This window comes from Oncorhynchus nerka, linkage group LG24 (genome assembly GCF_034236695.1).
Source record: "Oncorhynchus nerka isolate Pitt River linkage group LG24, Oner_Uvic_2.0, whole genome shotgun sequence".
Lineage (NCBI taxonomy): Eukaryota > Metazoa > Chordata > Actinopteri > Salmoniformes > Salmonidae > Oncorhynchus > Oncorhynchus nerka.
This window is the reverse complement of record NC_088419.1, coordinates 30,028,196-30,050,603: the sequence shown is the minus strand read 5'-3', so window position 1 is coordinate 30,050,603 and position 22,408 is coordinate 30,028,196. Positions and strand designations below refer to the sequence as shown.

At 37.5% G+C, this 22,408-nt stretch overlaps 1 protein-coding gene and 1 long non-coding RNA gene across 2 annotated transcripts in view; one reads left to right on the top strand and one right to left on the bottom strand.

Moving 5' to 3' along the window:
• LOC115107483 (uncharacterized) overlaps positions 1-22,062 on the bottom strand; it is a 39,047-nt gene extending 16,985 nt beyond the window's left edge. Inside the window, exons 1-26 of the mRNA XM_065008486.1 lie at positions 22,048-22,062; positions 21,057-21,111; positions 20,759-20,911; positions 20,475-20,639; positions 20,158-20,310; positions 19,210-19,380; positions 18,872-18,939; positions 18,516-18,686; positions 17,834-18,004; positions 17,154-17,324; positions 16,474-16,644; positions 15,794-15,964; positions 15,100-15,270; positions 14,420-14,590; positions 13,729-13,899; positions 13,035-13,205; positions 12,352-12,522; positions 4,072-4,213; positions 3,921-3,983; positions 3,630-3,791; positions 3,368-3,538; positions 3,124-3,144; positions 2,113-2,265; positions 1,851-2,021; positions 1,697-1,762; positions 1,145-1,315 (exon numbers count right to left, since the gene is read on the bottom strand). Of these exons, the coding sequence (XP_064864558.1) occupies positions 1,145-1,315; positions 1,697-1,762; positions 1,851-2,021; positions 2,113-2,265; positions 3,124-3,144; positions 3,368-3,538; positions 3,630-3,791; positions 3,921-3,983; positions 4,072-4,213; positions 12,352-12,522; positions 13,035-13,205; positions 13,729-13,899; positions 14,420-14,590; positions 15,100-15,270; positions 15,794-15,964; positions 16,474-16,644; positions 17,154-17,324; positions 17,834-18,004; positions 18,516-18,686; positions 18,872-18,939; positions 19,210-19,380; positions 20,158-20,310; positions 20,475-20,639; positions 20,759-20,911; positions 21,057-21,111; positions 22,048-22,062 (3,610 nt within the window). The remainder of the gene's footprint in view (positions 1-1,144; positions 1,316-1,696; positions 1,763-1,850; positions 2,022-2,112; positions 2,266-3,123; positions 3,145-3,367; positions 3,539-3,629; positions 3,792-3,920; positions 3,984-4,071; positions 4,214-12,351; positions 12,523-13,034; positions 13,206-13,728; positions 13,900-14,419; positions 14,591-15,099; positions 15,271-15,793; positions 15,965-16,473; positions 16,645-17,153; positions 17,325-17,833; positions 18,005-18,515; positions 18,687-18,871; positions 18,940-19,209; positions 19,381-20,157; positions 20,311-20,474; positions 20,640-20,758; positions 20,912-21,056; positions 21,112-22,047) is intronic.
• LOC135564298 (uncharacterized) lies at positions 4,231-11,746 on the top strand. The gene is made up of 2 exons (XR_010460877.1): positions 4,231-5,037; positions 9,160-11,746. It is a non-coding gene; the product is annotated as an uncharacterized LOC135564298 (long non-coding RNA).
• Positions 22,063-22,408: the final 346 nt, after the last annotated feature.

Here is a 22,408-nt window from a genome sequence, read left to right as displayed (position 1 = left end):
CAACTGTAGTTATTTGTTCTGTAGTGCTGGTCTCAGGTGTTGTAGAGTCTAAATGAGAGAGAGAGAGAGAGAGAGAGAGAGAGAGAGAGAGAGAGAGAGAGGGAGGGAGGGCGGGAGGGAGGGAGGGAGGGAGGTGTGACAAACATGTGAAGACTTGCATTTAAGAACAAATTATTTTAACTAGGACTTGATTGTATTTACTGATAACTGTGGTCAGTTGTGTTGTGGGGTCAGCTGTAGGACTGTGTTCTGCTGTGGGTGCAGATGTTGTAGAGTCTACATTAGGGGAGAAACACACATTTTGTCCTCCAGAACTTGATGATACTTACTGGTAACTGTGATCAGTTGTGTTGTGTTATCAACTGTAGTTATTTGTTCTGTAGTGCTGGCCTCAGGTGTTGTAGAGTCTAAATTAGAGAGAGAGAGAGAGAGAGAGAGAGAGAGAGAGAGAGAGAGAGAGAGAGAGAGAGAGAGAGAGAGAGAAAGAGAGAGAGAGAGAGACACACACAGACAGACAGACAGACAGACAGACAGAGATATTGTCACAAACGTGTGAAGACCTGAATTTCAGAACAAATTATTTTCACTAGTACTGACTGTATTTACTGGTAACTGTGGTCAGTTGTGTTGTGTTATCAACTGTAGTAATTTGTTCTGTAGTGCTGGCCTCAGGTGTTGTAGAGTCTAAAGCAGAGAGAGAGAGTGACAGAGAGACAGACAGATTGTAACAAATGTGTGATGAGTTCAGAACAAACTCTATTCACAGGTACTTGATTGTATTTGCTGGTTATTGTGATGAGCTGTGTTGTGGGATGAACTGCTTTATCTCATTGGACAGCCCTCACTGGTTACTGTGATTAGTGCTTTTGTGGGGTCAGCTGTAAATGATAAAACTATGACTTGAATAGCATGAAATGTAGCCTACTGTAGGTTATCAATAGACATGACAACAGTACTATTCTAAGGATTGCAAAAACTATGTCATGTTTTTCACTAGGTATTTCTAAAGGTACCTGTTGTAGGAGAGGCTGTTGTTGTTGGACATGCTGTGAAGTCTTTAAGGTGAAGAAAATAGGATATTGGTTAGTTAAACATATTATAAAATGTTAACAAATGTCAAATGTGTGAGGATGTTGGTTCTTACTTTGGTGGTGAACCGACTGGCAGTACTGTCCATCTGGAGGAATGGCATTGATACATCCACACGTGTCAGATGTGATGTCATCACAATTCCCATAAGAGACACACTGGTCACATGACCAACGATACTGGTCCTCACATCTGCACTGGAATCCAGTACCATTTGGGAAGCAAACTGAGGACATGAGAGTAGATCAAGAAATCAAAATGACACTTAATCGGTGTGTAAGCAGTTGACAATATTAAATTGCACATTGAAGTCTTACCTGTAGACATGTTAACACCAGTGATTTGTGTCAGATTGTTGATTCTGACAGGGTAAATAGCATTTCTCAGAATTGCTCTCAGTTGATCTATCACTGTAACGTCTGTGGTGTTCAGTTCAATTTCAATCATGTACTCATAGAGAGTCGGTGGTACTGTTGGAACTGAAAATGAACAATGTCAGTCATTAACTTGCTAATATTAAATATATTTAGATCCATCAATATCCCAAAACAATTGTCATGTGTTTATTTTTTAGGTAATTCATCAGATAGGTTTGGTCCGACATTACCTGTTGTAGGAGAGATTGTTGTTGTTGTTGTAGGAGAGGCTGTTGTTGTTGGACATGCTGTGAAGTCTTTGAGGTGAAGAAAATAGGATATTGGTTAGTTACACATATTAGAAATGTGAACAAAAGTCGAATGTGTGAGGATGTTTGTTCTTACTTTGGTGGTGAACCGACTGGCAGTACTGTCCATCTGGAGGAATGGCATTGATACATCCACACGTTTCAGATGTGATGTCATCACAATTCCCATAAGAGACACACTGGTCACATGACCAACGGTACTGGTCCTCACATCTGCACTGGAATCCAGTACCATTTGGGAAGCAAACTGAGGACATGAGAGTAGATCAAGAAATCAAAATGACACTTAATCGGTGTGTAAGCAGTTGACAATATTAAATTGCACATTGAAGTCTTACCTGTAGACATGTTAACACCAGTGATTTGTGTCAGATTGTTGATTCTGACAGGGTAAATAGCATTTCTCAGAATTGCTCTCAGTTGATCTATCACTGTAACGTCTGTGGTGTTCAGTTCAATTTCAATCATGTACTCATAGAGAGTCGGTGGTACTGTTGGAACTGAAAATGAACAATGTCAGTCATTAACTTGCTAATATTAAATATATTTAGATCCATCAATATCCCAAAACAATTGTCATGTGTTTACTGGTAACTGTGGTCAGTTGTGTTGTGGGGTCAGCTGTAGTTATTCGTTCTGTTGTGGGTACAGATGTTGTAGAGTCTACAGCAGGGGTTTAACACACATTTTGTTCTCCAGAACATAATGATACTTACTGGTAACTGTGATCAGTTGTGTTGTGTTATCAACTGTAGTTATTTGTTCTGTAGTGCTGGCCTCAGGTGTTGTAGAGTCTAAATTAGAGAGAGAGAGAGAGAGAGAGAGAGAGAGAGAGAGAGAGAGAGAGAGAGAGAGAGAGAGAGATGTGACAAACATGTGAAGACCTGAATTTAAGAACAAATTATTTTAACTAGTACTTGATTGTATTTACTGATAACTGGTCAGTTGTGTTGTGGGGTCAGCTGTAGTACTGTATTCTGTTGTGGGTGCAGATGTTGTAGAGTCTACATTAGGGGAGAAACACACATTTTGTCTTCTAGAACTTGATGATACTTACTGGTAACTGTGGTCAGTTGTGTTGTGTTATCAACTGTAGTAATTTGTTCTGTAGTGCTGGCCTCAGGTGTTGTAGAGTCTAAAGCAGAAAGAGAGTGACAGAGAGACAGACAGATTGTGACAAATGTGTGATGAGTTCAGAACAAACTCTATTCACAGGTACTTGATTGTATTTGCTGGTTATTGTGATGAGCTGTGTTGTGGGATGAACTGCTTTATCTCATTGGACAGCCCTCACTGGGTACTGTGATTAGTGCTTTTGTGGGGTCAGCTGTAAATGATAAAACTATGACTTGAATAGCATGAAATGTAGCCTACTGTAGGTTATCAATAGACATGACAACAGTACTATTCTAAGGATTGCAAAAACTATGTCATGTTTTTCACTAGGTATTTCTAAAGGTACCTGTTGTAGGAGAGGCTGTTGTTGTTGGACATGCTGTGAAGTCTTTAAGGTGAAGAAAATAGGATATTGGTTAGTTAAACATATTATAAAATGTTAACAAATGTCAAATGTGTGAGGATGTTGGTTCTTACTTTGGTGGTGAACAGACTGGCAGTACTGTCCATCTGGAGGAATGGCATTGATACATCCACATGTGTCAGATGTGATGTCATCACATTTCCCATAAGAGACACACTGGTCACATGACCAACGATACTGGTCCTCACATCTGCACTGGAATCCAGTACCATTTGGGAAGCAAACTGAGGACATGAGAGTAGATCAAGAAATCAATATGACACTTAATCGATGTGTAAGCAATTACAAATATAAACTTGCACATTGAAGTCTTACCTGTAGACATGTTAACACCAGTGATTTGTGTCAGATTGTTGATTCTGACAGGGTAAATAGCATTTCTCAGAATGGCTCTCAGTTGATCTATCACTGTAACGTCTGTGGTGTTCAGTTCAATTTCAATCATGTACTCATAGAGAGTCGGTGGTACTGTTGGAACTGAAAATGAACAATGTCAGTCATTAACTTGCTAATATTAAATATATTTAGATCCATCAATATCCCAAAACAATTGTCATGTGTTTATTTTTTAGGTAATTCATCAGATAGGGTTTGGTCCGACATTACCTGTTGTAGGAGAGATTGTTGTTGTTGTAGGAGAGGCTGTTGTTGTTGGACATGCTGTGAAGTCTTTGAGGTGAAGAAAATAGGATATTGGTTAGTTACACATATTAGAAATGTTAACAAAAGTCGAATGTGTGAGGATGTTTGTTCTTACTTTGGTGGTGAACCGACTGGCAGTACTGTCCATCTGGAGGAATGGCATTGATACATCCACACGTTTCAGATGTGATGTCATCACAATTCCCATAAGAGACACACTGGTCACATGACCAACGGTACTGGTCCTCACATCTGCACTGGAATCCAGTACCATTTGGGAAGCAAACTGAGGACATGAGAGTAGATCAAAAAATCAAAATGTTGGCGGAAATTATAGTTGAAATGATTAATTGTGTATACATTTAAATTAGAACCATTTATTTTAATACTATTATGTTATGGTATGAAATGTATGGGTTCTTGATTAAGCTGTTACTGAAAATGTAAGTAAAACGAATCAATTGTCTGTACCTTGCGGGTTTAAGGGAGAGGGATGGCATATCTCTTTAGACAGATAAAAATGTTTGTTTTATGTTCCATTAGTAGAGGAGAGTATATCTTTTAGACAGATTGGAATGTTTGTTTTATGAGGGGAGTAGAAGACAGTCTCCAGACCTGAAGACACTGTGCTATTGTTTGGATCGGAGAGAGTGTGAGAAACTGATGACGTCATTTTATGTTCTCTCCTTAAAATGTAATGTTCTTTGTATTTGGAGTCAGTACTCTCTTGAATTAAACGCTGTAACCTGACTTTTAAGACTGGTCTCGATCTATTTCATGCATAAATGATAAACTTACAACTTATTATGAAATAGAGAGAGTGTGAATTTGGTTTTGGCTACAAAACATATAGGAATTTAGAATTCCTCTAACAATTGGTCCTTCGATCCCAGATCTAAATACCCCTCCCTGTTATCTGGAGGTAGTACGCTGAAAATCGTGCACGGACGGGAGACACCCATTTACAAAAAAAAAAGTAATGGCCTCCGAATTGAGGTTAAAATTCAGGCCTGCGTATTATCACAGAAATCAGGGAAGGTGACTAGATACAACGAACATTGCTTTTCCCAGTCGGCAGCAGGTATAGTAGCCTTTATTCTCGATTCTGGGGGGATTTGAGTTCTTTAATTGATGTTCTAAAATTTTCAGAATTCATCAATAATGGGAGCTTTGCTATTCCCACAGGGTTTTGTATGACCAACATACACTGGGTTTTGTATAACCGATATACACTGAAGCAGGTTCGAAAATAACCTGTGGCAATGTGCACTACCGTAAATAAACTAAACTTAATCATGAGAGGCACACCCGCCCGAGATTAAGACGGGATATTAAATAGGTACTGGGGGACAGGACGGTGATCTTGTACAAATACTGGGCGTGGGGAGACAGCAAGAATGCGCAAGATAACTGGATTGGTCATTTGAATTGTGGCAGTATTGATCATCGTTCCGATTCAACTAATACTACGGAAATATCCAAATAAGGAGGAGAGGGAACTTAAATCTAAAGAAATGAGATAAAAGCCAAATCTATAGACAGGATAGTTCCATACAAGAGGGGAGTCTAACAATTAGTGGCGTGAGATAACGATTATTAGCGTTCTTTAAAAGCCCTCTGACACAACCGGAAAATAAGATATTAACTAGGGATTTACAAACCCTGGGCTTATAGTTGTAAGGTAAGACCTAATATCTGATTCAAAAGTCAAAGCTATTGATAAGATTTCCATTAAAGAGACACACACATAGTCAGACAGAAAAGTAACAAAAGTGATTTAGTAACGGTAAATTGCAAATTTATAGAAGTACACGCACATAAAATTTAAAATTAAATATAGAAAGGCATAGATAAGTGATGAAATACCATAGCTAAGTAACGGTAAGGACTGTTTAGAAATTCCTCAAAAGAAGTGTCGGAAACTAGCGGGAGATTACCGTAATAGGAGAACAAAGAGAATGGAAGGGAGGCGTCCAAAATCTGACTCAGACAAAGAACCTGAATGGAAGCTGATATTACGAATATAGCCAGGAAGGGTTTTAAATTAGGACGATTTTCTAGGAATTACCGGTGTCGAAGTTTTGCTACTACGGACAATTATAATAATAATGTATTGAGAGGGGAGTCGTATTGAAAATAAATGTATCATAGGAGAAAAAGTCACCTAAAGTTAAATGTAGGGAATAATGGAGAGATACGATACAATTTCGTGCTATCCGGACGTTATAGCTATTTATGAATCGACTGACATATGATAAATTTAGCACAAAAAATGGTACGTTCAGATGTTAGGGTATAGTAAGTTGAGAAGCTGGGTTGGTTTTACTCTGATGATTAAAATTTAAAACTGAACGCAATCTGAATAGGGAATATATATTTTACAGAGGCAGGCAGATGTGTGGGGTCGTTTCACGTTGAACAACATCGTTCCTCAAATTTAAACAGAGAAAAGGGGTTGTGGCATTTAGAGGGAAAATGTGTGCATTATAGCTTAGAGTTACTTTTCAAAAGCGGCCAAAAGTTCCAAATACATTTATTTTAAAAAGGAGAAGTATCGTAAAGATACTCTGGAAAGATGCTACAGTTTGCAACGGAAGTGCTAGGCACTCAATGGGCTATATGGTGCAACGCTTTGGACTATAAAATAGGTAAGAATAGTTTCATTGTGAAAAATTGTTTGATTGATTTTTGGTTAGGTAACGCCAGGGAATTCGAACAAAAAGTAACGTATTCTAAACATGATCTGTTTTCCGTTTTCGTTGCGGGGAAAAAATAAAATGTCTTATCTTAAAGGGACAGTGCACGTCAATCACAGTGGTTTGAGTGTATGGCAGTGTATAAAATATTTTGGGACGACAATTTGAAGATAGACTGAATGAGTTACATGAAACATTGAGAGATTTAAAACAAATGATGTGAAGGGATTATCAGAATTATTAGGTTTCGTTGTAATAGTAAAAGTTTGGGTTAAGGGGATTTCCCTGTTCCCAGTGACAAGGTATTTTAAATGAGTACACTCACATATGGATTATTATGAGTTTTAATTAGATAAGTGAATAACGTATTGGGAATAGAGTAATTAAAATACTAAGTCAAAGACGAGACAGTTACTTAGATCAAAATGAATTCTAAACAATAACGAAGAGACAATTACGATCTATACCCATCGAAATGTTTTATAAAATTAGCGATGGGGTGATAAATTATAATTCAAGATTTTAACAGATGTGATAAATTAGGTTTGGTTTATCGAACAACAATTATTTACAATTCATTGAAAGTCGCTACGAATTAGGTTGAGCGCTTGATGATGACATCACTCGCGAGGCATTCGTCGCCATGGAAATGATGTCGTGACTGGGGGTAACGGAGAAAATGGTTTGTGTCTTTTAGAAGGAAAATGGGTGCATTATTGTTTTGAGTCACTTTTCAGAAGGTGATAAAAACGTCCGTATACCTACTTGTTTGGTTCCTATGAGACTGGTTATTCTAGGAGTTGATTTAACTTAATTAAGCATTTGTTCTGGTGTGTTTGAGTAGGATTCTTCATACCGGGACGGATGGAAGTTATCTAAAATATGTGAGTTGAAGGAGCCAAGGGAAAATGCGTTTACATTTTTAGTAAATATCTGGGATTAGGATTTCTTACACTGAGAAATGTACGACATTTGCGGCAGAGGGGAAAAAGTAATACAATAATGTTATCGGGTTAATTGTATCTAAGAGTAGCATGTTCATTTAAGTAAACATATACATTGACGTTGTTTAAAACTTATGATTAATGATTTGAGTTAAAGGGGAATCATCATTAGGTTTAGTTTATAGTTCACTTTTGAGTTTCTGAATCGGAAGTAGCATAGTGAATGCTAGTTAGGCGTGTTGTGTTCTTCTGGGAAAATTGATGTTTAGGTGTCTCAATTTGAGATGTTTCCTGGGATTATAATCTTGGGGAGAATGAGGCCATAAACGACCAAATTAAAACAGGTCTGCAAGTATATACACATAAAACAATTGTTAGGACTATTTGTTTTAGTGCAAAGGTATTTTAAAGAGGCACGCTCACATATGGAACTTTATGAGTTTTTAGTTTATGAGTTTTAATTATACAAGTTAATTTTTTGATTTTATGACCTATTGACCTTATCGTGACTGTCTTCTGAGGTCTGATCAGCCTCAGGGGAGAATCATTTGTATAATGAATGTGGTCATATTGAGTTACTAGTTTTAAGGTAAATTCATTATAATGGAGTTTTGGTTAGGGGTTTAGAATTATTGTTTGAATCACTGAAGAGAAAGTGGTTCAGGATTCTGTTTTACAACATTAGCTGTAAAGTTTTTGAATGGGCTATTAATGATTTGGTATTGTAACAGAGAAAAAGTCATATTTATCATTGAGGTTTGATTAGGAGATAGATTAAGCCAATAGGGCAGGGAATTACATAGAAAAATAAATTACTTTAGATAAGGTATTCCACACTTTGCAACACATATTAAATTCATGTTATTGTCAGATAGAATACTGAGGGTCCCTGAAGGAGAGGGCTTGTTAGTGTAGGAAGGATTTTGATATGGATTGCATTTATTAGACTTTGTTTGTTTATTAGAAGTTTTTAAATAGTATTAATTTAACAGGAATATAGGACATCTGTGATGATTTAGGATCATTGTTAGGATTAAGATAGATTGATTAAGGAAATGTAAGGACTTTAGAGAGAAGCCACTCATAGACATGTTTTTTCTAAAAATCAATGATTTTAGATAAAGTCAAACAGTTAGAAGCTTAGTGGTATTTGAGAGATATGAGAGAAATGGGTTACGGTTTAAATTAGTAAATATATATATATTTAAGAAAATATATAAGTAACACAGATAGTTCTTAAAGTAGATAAGAAACTTGACAGAGTATTGTTACAGGATTGACATGAATGGACGTCCAAGGGAGAATTGGACATGTGGAAAACTAAAAGGGGCTCCTACATGATGATGTCAGACATTAGTATAATTTACTAATCTTACCTAAGTCATTGTTTAAGAGTAGGCAAGGTTGTTACCTGGGCAGAGCCAGGTAACAAAGGGGGGATGGGTAAGTTGTGTTCTAGGATAGGATGTGACCTACGGGATAATTAACTAATATTTTTTTTTAAGCTAATAATCAGATAGAACAAATGAGAAACTGTTTGTTAACCAAACCTGTATGTCCAAGATTTTATGCACTACAGGTGAAGTCACTCAATCCAGTCCCAGAGGCTTGTTGGGGGGACCTACCAAGGACTCCTGGTGACAGCTAGCTGAAAGAGCTACCCGGATTCATATCGCACGGCGGGAGGGTAAGACACGTTAACGCTGTCGAACAATAAACAGTGTTCGAGAGGAGAACTGGAATTAACAGAATTCCGGGGGCCATCTCTCGAATGAAAAAACCCTCCCTGTCTTTTCATCCCTGTTGTTGTTCATAGAAGTGAAGATGTGTATGGCTCTTGCTAAGTGATGTGTTCTCGGGGAGAGGGTGGGGCTTCACATGGAAGCTGTTTGTCTGAGCTGTTTTATCGTGGGTGACATATTCCTGATACAGCATGTCCTACTTGAGTATGCGGAGAGTGGTAATTTGACCCATGGTTTAGACGATGAGGATTTTGTTCCAAAATAAGCATAAGAGATCCCTAGATCTGGGTAGACAGGAAGTTAGAGTAGAGGTTGGGAAGGATCTCTCAATGGAGTTTTATGTAGACCAAAATGGAGTCTCTAACTACATGACAGTCTAGGACTCTAAGCCATTATGGCATATATCGGTGCAGGTTCCCATATTGATCGTGGACACAGGTCATAGCTCATTTGGAGAGAGAGGGCTATATGAATCCACTCACCCAGTATGGAAGAAGGTAGAGTAGAGTGAAGATGAGAGTTTTTGATTGTAATCAGGAGAGAGGGATGTATTGCATAAAGATACGATTAACCCTTTAAACAGAAATGAAGGAGAATCTAGGGTTGTGGTATGGATATGACCAGGTCTTGGTCGACACCCTAGTACGGTTCTGGGTAGAGGACTTTGGGCCGGTATGGTAAAGCTGTTCACGAAAGCAGGAATGCCAGATAATGACAGTTGTATTGATTTGCAGTATTTAAATCCCCAGGTTCCTCCCTTTACAGTGACCGGAGGAGATTATTACCGTTTGGCCCGGTACAGTACTCTTGGGAAATGATGTCAGGGCGAGGTTTTACCAACAGATTGGACAGGATTATGCTCCATTGTAATGCTTTTGACACTCATTCAACACCAAGACATGAAGTATAGCCAAATGGGAGAAAAGAGCTATTCCATCCGGGTCTCTTATTGACTAAGTACACATTGATAACATTGGGGTTCCAAGGGGGGTGCCAGATGAGTCAAAGCAAGAAATCAGATCCTAGCAGGATTAGAGTTAAGCATTTCCGGGGGGGTCTACTCTCAATAAGAACGTGGACTGGATTAATTATATTTATAATAATCAACAGCGCTTTAACAAGTATACCAGAGATGCTATTAAAGGTTTTGCAGAACAGACTGAAGCAACCAGCTGGATGGCTTGGCAGAATAGAATTGCATTAGATATGTTAATGGCTGAAAAGGAAGAAGTATGCGTGATTATCAGGACCATGTTTGTGCTTACATCCCAAATAACACAGCTCCGGACGAATCAGTGCCTGAAGCCTCAGCTGGTTTGACCACCCTGGCTCACGGGTTGGCAGAAAACTCTGGGGTGGATACTTCTTTGACTGATTGGGTTTTGATAGTACGTTTGGAAAATGGAAAAATGTAATGATCACTGTGTTATGGGCTACATTCACCTGTGTGACTGTTTTAGTTTTAGGGGGCTGGTGTCTAATTCCCTGTGTATGAGGCCTTATTTCCAGGACTCTGGAGAAATCTATGACAATAGATGGTGCGGTATGGGCCGATTCCAGGTTCTGACCCGTGGAGGACTGAATGTATGACTACAGAACAAGTGGACGAATCTGGATCTTTTATTTGTGGGGAATTTATATTTGATGAGACCATTTTTGATGTTTAGGGAGGCTAGGTTGTATCCCATCTCAGGATTAGACCGTTTTTTAATAAAGATTGTAACGAAAATCCTGATAAGAAGAGTTATGATTCTGATGTAGGTTTAAAAACAGTTGGAGTTAAGGTTAGATTTGATTAATGATGGGTGAAGAGTGTGATAAACCTTCATAATAAGGTTAATTATAAGTCTATTCGTATGATAAGTCTGATAAGCCTCTATAATAAGGTTAGTTATAAGTTTGTTCATATTTTTGTTTTTTATGTTTGATAAAATTAGATGTAGATTTGAATGTATAATATTTAATCAAAGGGAGGATTGTTGGAGGAAATTATAGTTGAAATGATTAATTATGTATCCATTAAATTAGAACCATTTATTTTAATACTATTATGTTATGGTATGAAATGTATGGGTTCTTGGTTAAGCTGTTACTGAAAATGTAAGTAAAACGAATTAATTGTCTGTACCTTGCGGGTTTAAGGGAGAGGGATGGCATATCTCTTTAGAAAGATAAAAATGTTTGTTTTATGTTCCATTAGTAGAGGAGAGTATATATTTTAGACAGATTGGAATGTTTGTTTTATGAGGGGAGTAGAAGACAGTCTCCAGACCTGAAGACACTGCGCTATTGTGTGGATCGGAGAGAGTGTGAGAAACTGATGACGTCATTTTATGTTCTCTCCTTAAAATGTAATGTTCTTTGTATTTGGAATCAGTACTCTCTTGAATTAAACGCTGTTACCTGGCTTTTAAGACTGGTCTCGATCTATTTCATGCATAAATGATAAACTTACAACTTATTATGAAATAGAGAGAGTGTGAATTTGGTTTTGGCTACAAAACATATAGGAATTAAGAATTCCTCTAACACAAAATGACACTTAATCGGTGTGTAGGGTTAAAAATATTAACTTGCACATTGAAGTCTTACCTGTAGACATGTTAACACCAGTGATTTGTATCAGATTGTTGATTCTGACAGGGTAAATAGCATTTCTCAGAATTGCTCTCAGTTGATCTATCACTGTAACGTCTGTGGTGTTCAGTTCAATTTCAATCATGTACTCATAGAGAGTCGGTGGTACTGTTGGAACTGAAAATGAACAATGTCAGTCATTAACTTGCTAATATTAAATAGATTTAATCCATCAATATCCCAAAACAATTGTCATGCGTTTATTTTTTAGGTAATTCATCAGATATATTTTGGTCCTACATTACCTGTTGTAGGAGAGGCTGTTGTTGTTGGACATGCTGTAAAGTCTTTAAGGTGAAGAAAATAGGATATTGGTTAGTTACACATATTAGAAAATGTTAACAAAAGTCAAATGTGTGAGGATGTTTGTTCTTACTTTGGTGGTGAACCGACTGGCAGTACTGTCCATCTGGAGGAATGGCATTGATACATCCACACGTTTCAGATGTGATGTCATCACAATTCCCATAAGAGACACACTGGTCACATGACCAACGATACTGGTCCTCACATCTGCACTGGAATCCAGTACCATTTGGGAAGCAAACTGAGGACATGAGAGTAGATCAAAAAATCAATATGACACTTAATCGGTGTGTAAGCAGTTAAAAATATTAACTTGCACATTGAAGTCTTACCTGTAGACATGTTAACACCAGTGATTTCTGTCAGATTGTTGATTCTGACAGGGTAAATAGCATTTCTCAGAATTGCTCTCAGTTGATCTATCACTGTAACGTCTGTGGTGTTCAGTTCAATTTCAATCATGTACTCATAGAGAGTCGGTGGTACTGTTGGAACTGAAAATGAACAATGTCAGTCATTAACTTGCTAATATTAAATAGATTTAATCCATCAATATCCCAAAACAATTGTCATGCGTTTATTTCTTAGGTAATTCATCAGATATATTTTGGTCCCACATTACCTGTTGTAGGAGAGGCTGTTGTTGTTGGACATGCTGTAAAGTCTTTAAGGTGAAGAAAATAGGATATTGGTTAGTTACACATATTAGAAAATGTTAACAAAAGTCAAATGTGTGAGGATGTTTGTTCTTACTTTGGTGGTGAACCGACTGGCAGTACTGTCCATCTGGAGGAATGGCATTGATACATCCACACGTTTCAGATGTGATGTCATCACAATTCCCATAAGAGACACACTGGTCACATGACCAACGATACTGGTCCTCACATCTGCACTGGAATCCAGTACCATTTGGGAAGCAAACTGAGGACATGAGAGTAGATCAAAAAATCAATATGACACTTAATCGGTGTGTAAGCAGTTAAAAATATTAACTTGCACATTGAAGTCTTACCTGTAGACATGTTAACACCAGTGATTTCTGTCAGATTGTTGATTCTGACAGGGTAAATAGCATTTCTCAGAATTGCTCTCAGTTGATCTATCACTGTAACGTCTGTGGTGTTCAGTTCAATTTCAATCATGTACTCATAGAGAGTCGGTGGTACTGTTGGAACTGAAAATGAACAATGTCAGTCATTCATTTGCTAATATTAAATAGATTTAGATCCATCATAATGACAAAACATGACAAGACAATAGTAATGCCATGGCTCTTAGTACAATTCATCAGATATATCTTTCTCCATTATTACCTGTTGTAGGAGAGGCTGTTGTTGTTGGACATGCTGTAAAGTCTTTAAGGTGAAGAAAATAGGATATTGGTTAGTGACACATATTAGAAAATGTTAACAAAAGTCAAATGTGTGAGGATGTTTGTTCTTACTTTGGTGGTGAACCGACTGGCAGTACTGTCCATCTGGAGGAATGGCATTGATACATCCACACGTTTCAGATGTGATGTCATCACAATTCCCATAAGAGACACACTGGTCACATGACCAACGATACTGGTCCTCACATCTGCACTGGAATCCAGTACCATTTGGGAAGCAAACTGAGGACATGAGAGTAGATTAAGAAATCAAAATGACACTTAATCGGTGTGTACAGTTAAAAATATTAATTGCACATTGAAGTCTTACCTGTAGACATGTTAACACCAGTGATTTGTATCAGATTATTGATTCTGACAGGGTAAATAGCATTTCTCAGAATTGCTCTCAGTTGATCTATCACTGTAACGTCTGTGGTGTTCAGTTCAATTTCAATCATGTACTCATAGAGAGTCGGTGGTACTGTTGGAACTGAAAATGAACAATGTCAGTCATTCATTTGCTAATATTAAATAGATTTAGATCCATCATAATGACAAAACATGACAAGACAATAGTAATGCCATGGCTCTTAGTACAATTCATCAGATATATCTTTCTCCATTATTACCTGTTGTAGGAGAGGCTGTTGTTGTTGGACATGCTGTAAAGTCTTTAAGGTGAAGAAAATAGGATATTGGTTAGTTACACATATTAGAAAATGTTAACAAAAGTCAAATGTGTGAGGATGTTTGTTCTTACTTTGGTGGTGAACCGACTGGCAGTACTGTCCATCTGGAGGAATGGCATTGATACATCCACACGTTTCAGATGTGATGTCATCACAATTCCCATAAGAGACACACTGGTCACATGACCAACGATACTGGTCCTCACATCTGCACTGGAATCCAGTACCATTTGGGAAGCAAACTGAGGACATGAGAGTAGATTAAGAAATCAAAATGACACTTAATCGGTGTGTACAGTTAAAAATATTAATTGCACATTGAAGTCTTACCTGTAGACATGTTAACACCAGTGATTTGTATCAGATTATTGATTCTGACAGGGTAAATAGCATTTCTCAGAATTGCTCTCAGTTGATCTATCACTGTAACGTCTGTGGTGTTCAGTTCAATTTCAATCATGTACTCATAGAGAGTCGGTGGTACTGTTGGAACTGAAAATGAACAATGTCAGTCATTAACTTGCTAATATTAAATAGATTTAATCCATCAATATCCCAAAACAATTGTCATGCGTTTATTTCTTAGGTAATTCATCAGATATATTTTGGTCCTACATTACCTGTTGTAGGAGAGGCTGTTGTTGTTGGACATGCTGTAAAGTCTTTAAGGTGAAGAAAATAGGATATTGGTTAGTTACACATATTAGAAAATGTTAACAAAAGTCAAATGTGTGAGGATGTTTGTTCTTACTTTGGTGGTGAACCGACTGGCAGTACTGTCCATCTGGAGGAATGGCATTGATACATCCACACGTTTCAGATGTGATGTCATCACAATTCCCATAAGAGACACACTGGTCACATGACCAACGATACTGGTCCTCACATCTGCACTGGAATCCAGTACCATTTGGGAAGCAAACTGAGGACATGAGAGTAGATCAAAAAATCAATATGACACTTAATCGGTGTGTAAGCAGTTAAAAATATTAACTTGCACATTGAAGTCTTACCTGTAGACATGTTAACACCAGTGATTTCTGTCAGATTGTTGATTCTGACAGGGTAAATAGCATTTCTCAGAATTGCTCTCAGTTGATCTATCACTGTAACGTCTGTGGTGTTCAGTTCAATTTCAATCATGTACTCATAGAGAGTCGGTGGTACTGTTGGAACTGAAAATGAACAATGTCAGTCATTCATTTGCTAATATTAAATAGATTTAGATCCATCATAATGACAAAACATGACAAGACAATAGTAATGCCATGGCTCTTAGTACAATTCATCAGATATATCTTTCTCCATTATTACCTGTTGTAGGAGAGGCTGTTGTTGTTGGACATGCTGTAAAGTCTTTAAGGTGAAGAAAATAGGATATTGGTTAGTGACACATATTAGAAAATGTTAACAAAAGTCAAATGTGTGAGGATGTTTGTTCTTACTTTGGTGGTGAACCGACTGGCAGTACTGTCCATCTGGAGGAATGGCATTGATACATCCACACGTTTCAGATGTGATGTCATCACAATTCCCATAAGAGACACACTGGTCACATGACCAACGATACTGGTCCTCACATCTGCACTGGAATCCAGTACCATTTGGGAAGCAAACTGAGGACATGAGAGTAGATTAAGAAATCAAAATGACACTTAATCGGTGTGTACAGTTAAAAATATTAATTGCACATTGAAGTCTTACCTGTAGACATGTTAACACCAGTGATTTGTATCAGATTATTGATTCTGACAGGGTAAATAGCATTTCTCAGAATTGCTCTCAGTTGATCTATCACTGTAACGTCTGTGGTGTTCAGTTCAATTTCAATCATGTACTCATAGAGAGTCGGTGGTACTGTTGGAACTGAAAATGAACAATGTCAGTCATTAACTTGCTAATATTAAATAGATTTAATCCATCAATATCCCAAAACAATTGTCATGCGTTTATTTCTTAGGTAATTCATCAGATATATTTTGGTCCTACATTACCTGTTGTAGGAGAGGCTGTTGTTGTTGGACATGCTGTAAAGTCTTTAAGGTGAAGAAAATAGGATATTGGTTAGTTACACATATTAGAAAATGTTAACAAAAGTCAAATGTGTGAGGATGTTTGTTCTTACTTTGGTGGTGAACCGACTGGCAGTACTGTCCATCTGGAGGAATGGCATTGATACATCCACACGTTTCAGATGTGATGTCATCACAATTCCCATAAGAGACACACTGGTCACATGACCAACGATACTGGTCCTCACATCTGCACTGGAATCCAGTACCATTTGGGAAGCAAACTGAGGACATGAGAGTAGATTAAGAAATCAAAATGACACTTAATCGGTGTGTACAGTTAAAAATATTAATTGCACATTGAAGTCTTACCTGTAGACATGTTAACACCAGTGATTTGTATCAGATTATTGATTCTGACAGGGTAAATAGCATTTCTCAGAATTGCTCTCAGTTGATCTATCACTGTAACGTCTGTGGTGTTCAGTTCAATTTCAATCATGTACTCATAGAGAGTCGGTGGTACTGTTGGAACTGAAAATGAACAATGTCAGTCATTAACTTGCTAATATTAAATAGATTTAATCCATCAATATCCCAAAACAATTGTCATGCGTTTATTTCTTAGGTAATTCATCAGATATATTTTGGTCCTACATTACCTGTTGTAGGAGAGGCTGTTGTTGTTGGACATGCTGTAAAGTCTTTAAGGTGAAGAAAATAGGATATTGGTTAGTTACACATATTAGAAAATGTTAACAAAAGTCAAATGTGTGAGGATGTTTGTTCTTACTTTGGTGGTGAACCGACTGGCAGTACTGTCCATCTGGAGGAATGGCATTGATACATCCACACGTTTCAGATGTGATGTCATCACAATTCCCATAAGAGACACACTGGTCACATGACCAACGATACTGGTCCTCACATCTGCACTGGAATCCAGTACCATTTGGGAAGCAAACTGAGGACATGAGAGTAGATTAAGAAATCAAAATGACACTTAATCGGTGTGTACAGTTAAAAATATTAATTGCACATTGAAGTCTTACCTGTAGACATGTTAACACCAGTGATTTGTATCAGATTATTGATTCTGACAGGGTAAATAGCATTTCTCAGAATTGCTCTCAGTTGATCTATCACTGTAACGTCTGTGGTGTTCAGTTCAATTTCAATCATGTACTCATAGAGAGTCGGTGGTACTGTTGGAACTGAAAATGAACAATGTCAGTCATTAACTTGCTAATATTAAATAGATTTAATCCATCAATATCCCAAAACAATTGTCATGCGTTTATTTCTTAGGTAATTCATCAGATATATTTTGGTCCTACATTACCTGTTGTAGGAGAGGCTGTTGTTGTTGGACATGCTGTAAAGTCTTTAAGGTGAAGAAAATAGGATATTGGTTAGTTACACATATTAGAAAATGTTAACAAAAGTCAAATGTGTGAGGATGTTTGTTCTTACTTTGGTGGTGAACCGACTGGCAGTACTGTCCATCTGGAGGAATGGCATTGATACATCCACACGTTTCAGATGTGATGTCATCACAATTCCCATAAGAGACACACTGGTCACATGACCAACGATACTGGTCCTCACATCTGCACTGGAATCCAGTACCATTTGGGAAGCAAACTGAGGACATGAGAGTAGATTAAGAAATCAAAATGACACTTAATCGGTGTGTAACAGTTAAAAATATTAATTGCACATTGAAGTCTTACCTGTAGACATGTTAACACCAGTGATTTGTATCAGATTATTGATTCTGACAGGGTAAATAGCATTTCTCAGAATTGCTCTCAGTTGATCTATCACTGTAACGTCTGTGGTGTTCAGTTCAATTTCAATCATGTACTCATAGAGAGTCGGTGGTACTGTTGGAACTGAAAATGAACAATGTCAGTCATTAACTTGCTAATATTAAATAGATTTAATCCATCAATATCCCAAAACAATTGTCATGCCGTTTATTTCTTAGGTAATTCATCAGATATATTTTGGTCCTACATTACCTGTTGTAGGAGAGGCTGTTGTTGTTGGACATGCTGTAAAGTCTTTAAGGTGAAGAAAATAGGATATTGGTTAGTTACACATATTAGAAAATGTTAACAAAAGTCAAATGTGTGAGGATGTTTGTTCTTACTTTGGTGGTGAACCGACTGGCAGTACTGTCCATCTGGAGGAATGGCATTGATACATCCACACGTTTCAGATGTGATGTCATCACAATTCCCATAAGAGACACACTGGTCACATGACCAACGATACTGGTCCTCACATCTGCACTGGAATCCAGTACCATTTGGGAAGCAAACTGAGGACATGAGAGTAGATCAAAAAATCAATATGACACTTAATCGGTGTGTAAGCAGTTAAAAATATTAACTTGCACATTGAAGTCTTACCTGTAGACATGTTAACACCAGTGATTTCTGTCAGATTGTTGATTCTGACAGGGTAAATAGCATTTCTCAGAATTGCTCTCAGTTGATCTATCACTGTAACGTCTGTGGTGTTCAGTTCAATTTCAATCATGTACTCATAGAGAGTCGGTGGTACTGTTGGAACTGAAAATGAACAATGTCAGTCATTAACTTGCTAATATTAAATAGATTTAGATCCATCATAATGACAAAACATGACAAGACAATAGTAATGCCATGGCTCTTAGTACAATTCATCAGATATATCTTTCTCCATTATTACCTGTTGTAGGAGAGGCTGTTGTTGTTGGACATGCTGTGAAGTCTTTAAGGTGAAGAAAATAGGATATTGGTTAGTTACACATATTAGAAAATGTTAACAAATGTCAAATGTGTGAGGATGTTGGTTCTTACTTTGGTGGTGAACAGACTGGCAGTACTGTCCATCTGGAGGAATGGCATTGATACATCCACATGTGTCAGATGTGATGTCATCACAATTCCCAAAAGAGACACACTGGTCACATGACCAACGATACTGGTCCTCACATCTGCACTGGAATCCAGTACCATTTGGGAAGCAAACTGAGGACATGAGAGTAGATCAAGAAATCAATATGACACTTAATCAGTGTGTAAGCAATTCAAAATATAAACGTGTACATTGAAGTCTTACCTGTAGACATGTTAACACCAGTGATTTGTATCAGATTATTGATTCTGACAGGGTAAATAGCATTTCTCAGAATTGCTCTCAGTTGATCTATCACTGTAACGTCTGTGGTGTTCAGTTCAATTTCAATCATGTACTCATAGAGAGTCGGTGGTACTGTTGGAACTGAAAATGAACAATGTCAGTCATTAACTTGCTAATATTAAATAGATTTAATCCATCAATATCCCAAAACAATTGTCATGCGTTTATTTTTTAGGTAATTCATCAGATATATTTTGGTCCTACATTACCTGTTGTAGGAGAGGCTGTTGTTGTTGGACATGCTGTAAAGTCTGTAATGTGACGAAAATATAACATTGCTTCATTGGTTCAAGAGAAATAGGAAAAATATCATGACAATTAAATCTATAAAATACAAGACTTTGGCGTTTACTTGGGTTTTGCACCGACTGGCAGTACTCTCCATCAGAAGGAATTGCATTAATACAGCTACAGGGTTTATCTGTATTTTCTTCACATGCCCCATAGATGGCGCAATTGTTACACGACCAACGATACTGGTCCTCACATCTGCACTGGAATCCAGTACCATTTGTGTAGCACACTGAAAAACAAAATATCAGTATAAATCATCATTTTCTACGATTTAAATAAAATAATTCATCAAGAACTTAAATATTTCTTACCTGTAGTAATGTTGAGATCAGTGATGTTGATCGTGCTACTAAGTGCGAATGGTAAACTGAGGTTTTTCAGAAGGTTCTTCGGTTCGTCTATGGCTTTTAAGTCATTGACATTGACCTCAACTTCCACAAAGTACTCCAGAAGAGTTACAGGTTCTGTTGAATCAAATATATGGAACATGCATTTGCATTGTTATATCAAACCAGAGCAGTTATTTGTGTTATTAAATTGCAATTCGAATATCAAGTTTATTCAGTTTTTATATCAAGTTTATTCATTAATACAGATTCAAGTATTTTATAAACAAATAATAAGTTACTTGTGTATGGCTGGCAGTACTGTCCATCAGCTGGATTGGCATTGATACATCCACATGTGTCACCAGTGATGTCATCACAGGATCCATATGTGACACAGTTGTTATATGACCAACGATACTGGTCCTCACATCTGCACTGGAATCCAGTACCATTTGGGTAGCACACTGAAATGGAAATGGGTTTCAGGACATGTGCATGTAAAAAAAAATGTCAATCAATGATTTTTCTCCTACATAATTAGAAAAGCAATGCTTAGCACTAGCAAGCCCAACAGTATACCTACCAGTAGTGATGTGTACGTCAGAGATTTCAGTGGAGTTGTTGAGAGTGAGGGGAAGACTTGTTGAATTCACAGCTGACTTAATTTGCTCTATTGTTTTGATGTCTGACACGTTCACTTCAACATCAATGATGTAGTTCCATCGATTGGATAATACTGTAAGGGTTGAAATAGAGGAAAGGGTGACGTTCAGGAGAAGAGTTCCTATGCTCTTTTTAAATACATGGTTTGAATTGTCATTCAAGAGGACGATGTTTGGCTTTGCAAGATCATTTAAAGGTGTTCCATTGACTAAACTCACCTGCTCTTTTCCCCCGAACATGTGACAGATGTGGGTTGTACTCTGTGTTGAATGCCTTTACCAAGAGAATGAAAGTCAGTATCCATATTTACATTTGCTACAGAGAGTCCATATCATCTTAGAATATTTTCCACATTTAGAATATCCTGTTTGATAGGTTTTGGGGGGTTTCAAGGGTGGTTCAATACTGTATGATCATCTAATCACGAGACTCCACACTAACCAGTTCAACCATTAATATGTCCAAAGAAATCATGATAGTTATGGTGCAAGAACTTAACAGTAGACCACACAACTCTTACTAAGATCATCAAGACGCTAAGTTTCTCATCTTCTGTTACATTTGTTCCTAAATATTGTCGGAAGGTTTCTATTGGACAGCATGAGGTATCGTTAACATAATACCTGTGAAAAAAGGCTGGAAATCTCAATGAATTCCCGTGTTTCCAAAACAGAGCATGTCACCAGGAGAACAAGGACACTCAGCCCATTCTTTGTTATTGCCATTCCTGTTATGGGGAAACAAGGCAAAGGAGTTGAGAAAAAAAACAGGAAGAACTGTAAAAACCTACATTCACTATAATGTTTAAAGTACACAATAAAACCCCACAGGTAACTTTTCTGAAGCACCTATATCATGCACGCTTCATTTAAAAATGCCCATGGAAGTATCTATTGTTTCATTTCATGATTTGTAATTCTGAGATTAAAAAAAAAAAAAATCTGATTAAGCTGAATCAAGGGATTTGTGATATCGTCTTCATTATAACCTTATGTAATGTGCTAATTGAAATAATGAATCTCATCTGGACTTATTGTACAACAACACTGCTTCACAGTGTGAAGCCATTTATTTATAAGTAGGAAAGACACTGTTTGAAATGTGATCTGCTATTATTACAAAACATTTATGTTATGTTAAGTATAATAGCTGAAGTTCATTCCTCATTCCTAGAATGTCCCTGTCCCTGGTGAGTGGACAATTCCTCACATGTTCCAATGTCATGTCGAAATACATTATGTAAGACAATTCATTGTAAACAACATATAATAAAGGGGAAGGGAAAGGGGAGACCTAGTCAGCTGTACAACTGAATGCCTTCAACTGAAATGTGTCTTCCGCATTTAACCCAATCCCTCTGAATCAGAGAGGTGCGGGGCCTGCATTAATCAACATCCACGTCTTCGGCGCAAGGGGAACAGTGGGTTAACTGCCTTGCTCAGGGGCAGAACGACAGATTTTTACAGCTCGGGGATATTTTTTGTCAGCTCGGGGATTCGATCCAGCAACCTTTCGGTTACTGGCCCAACACTCTAACCGCTACAGAGTATTCCTCCAAAAAAGTGTCAAA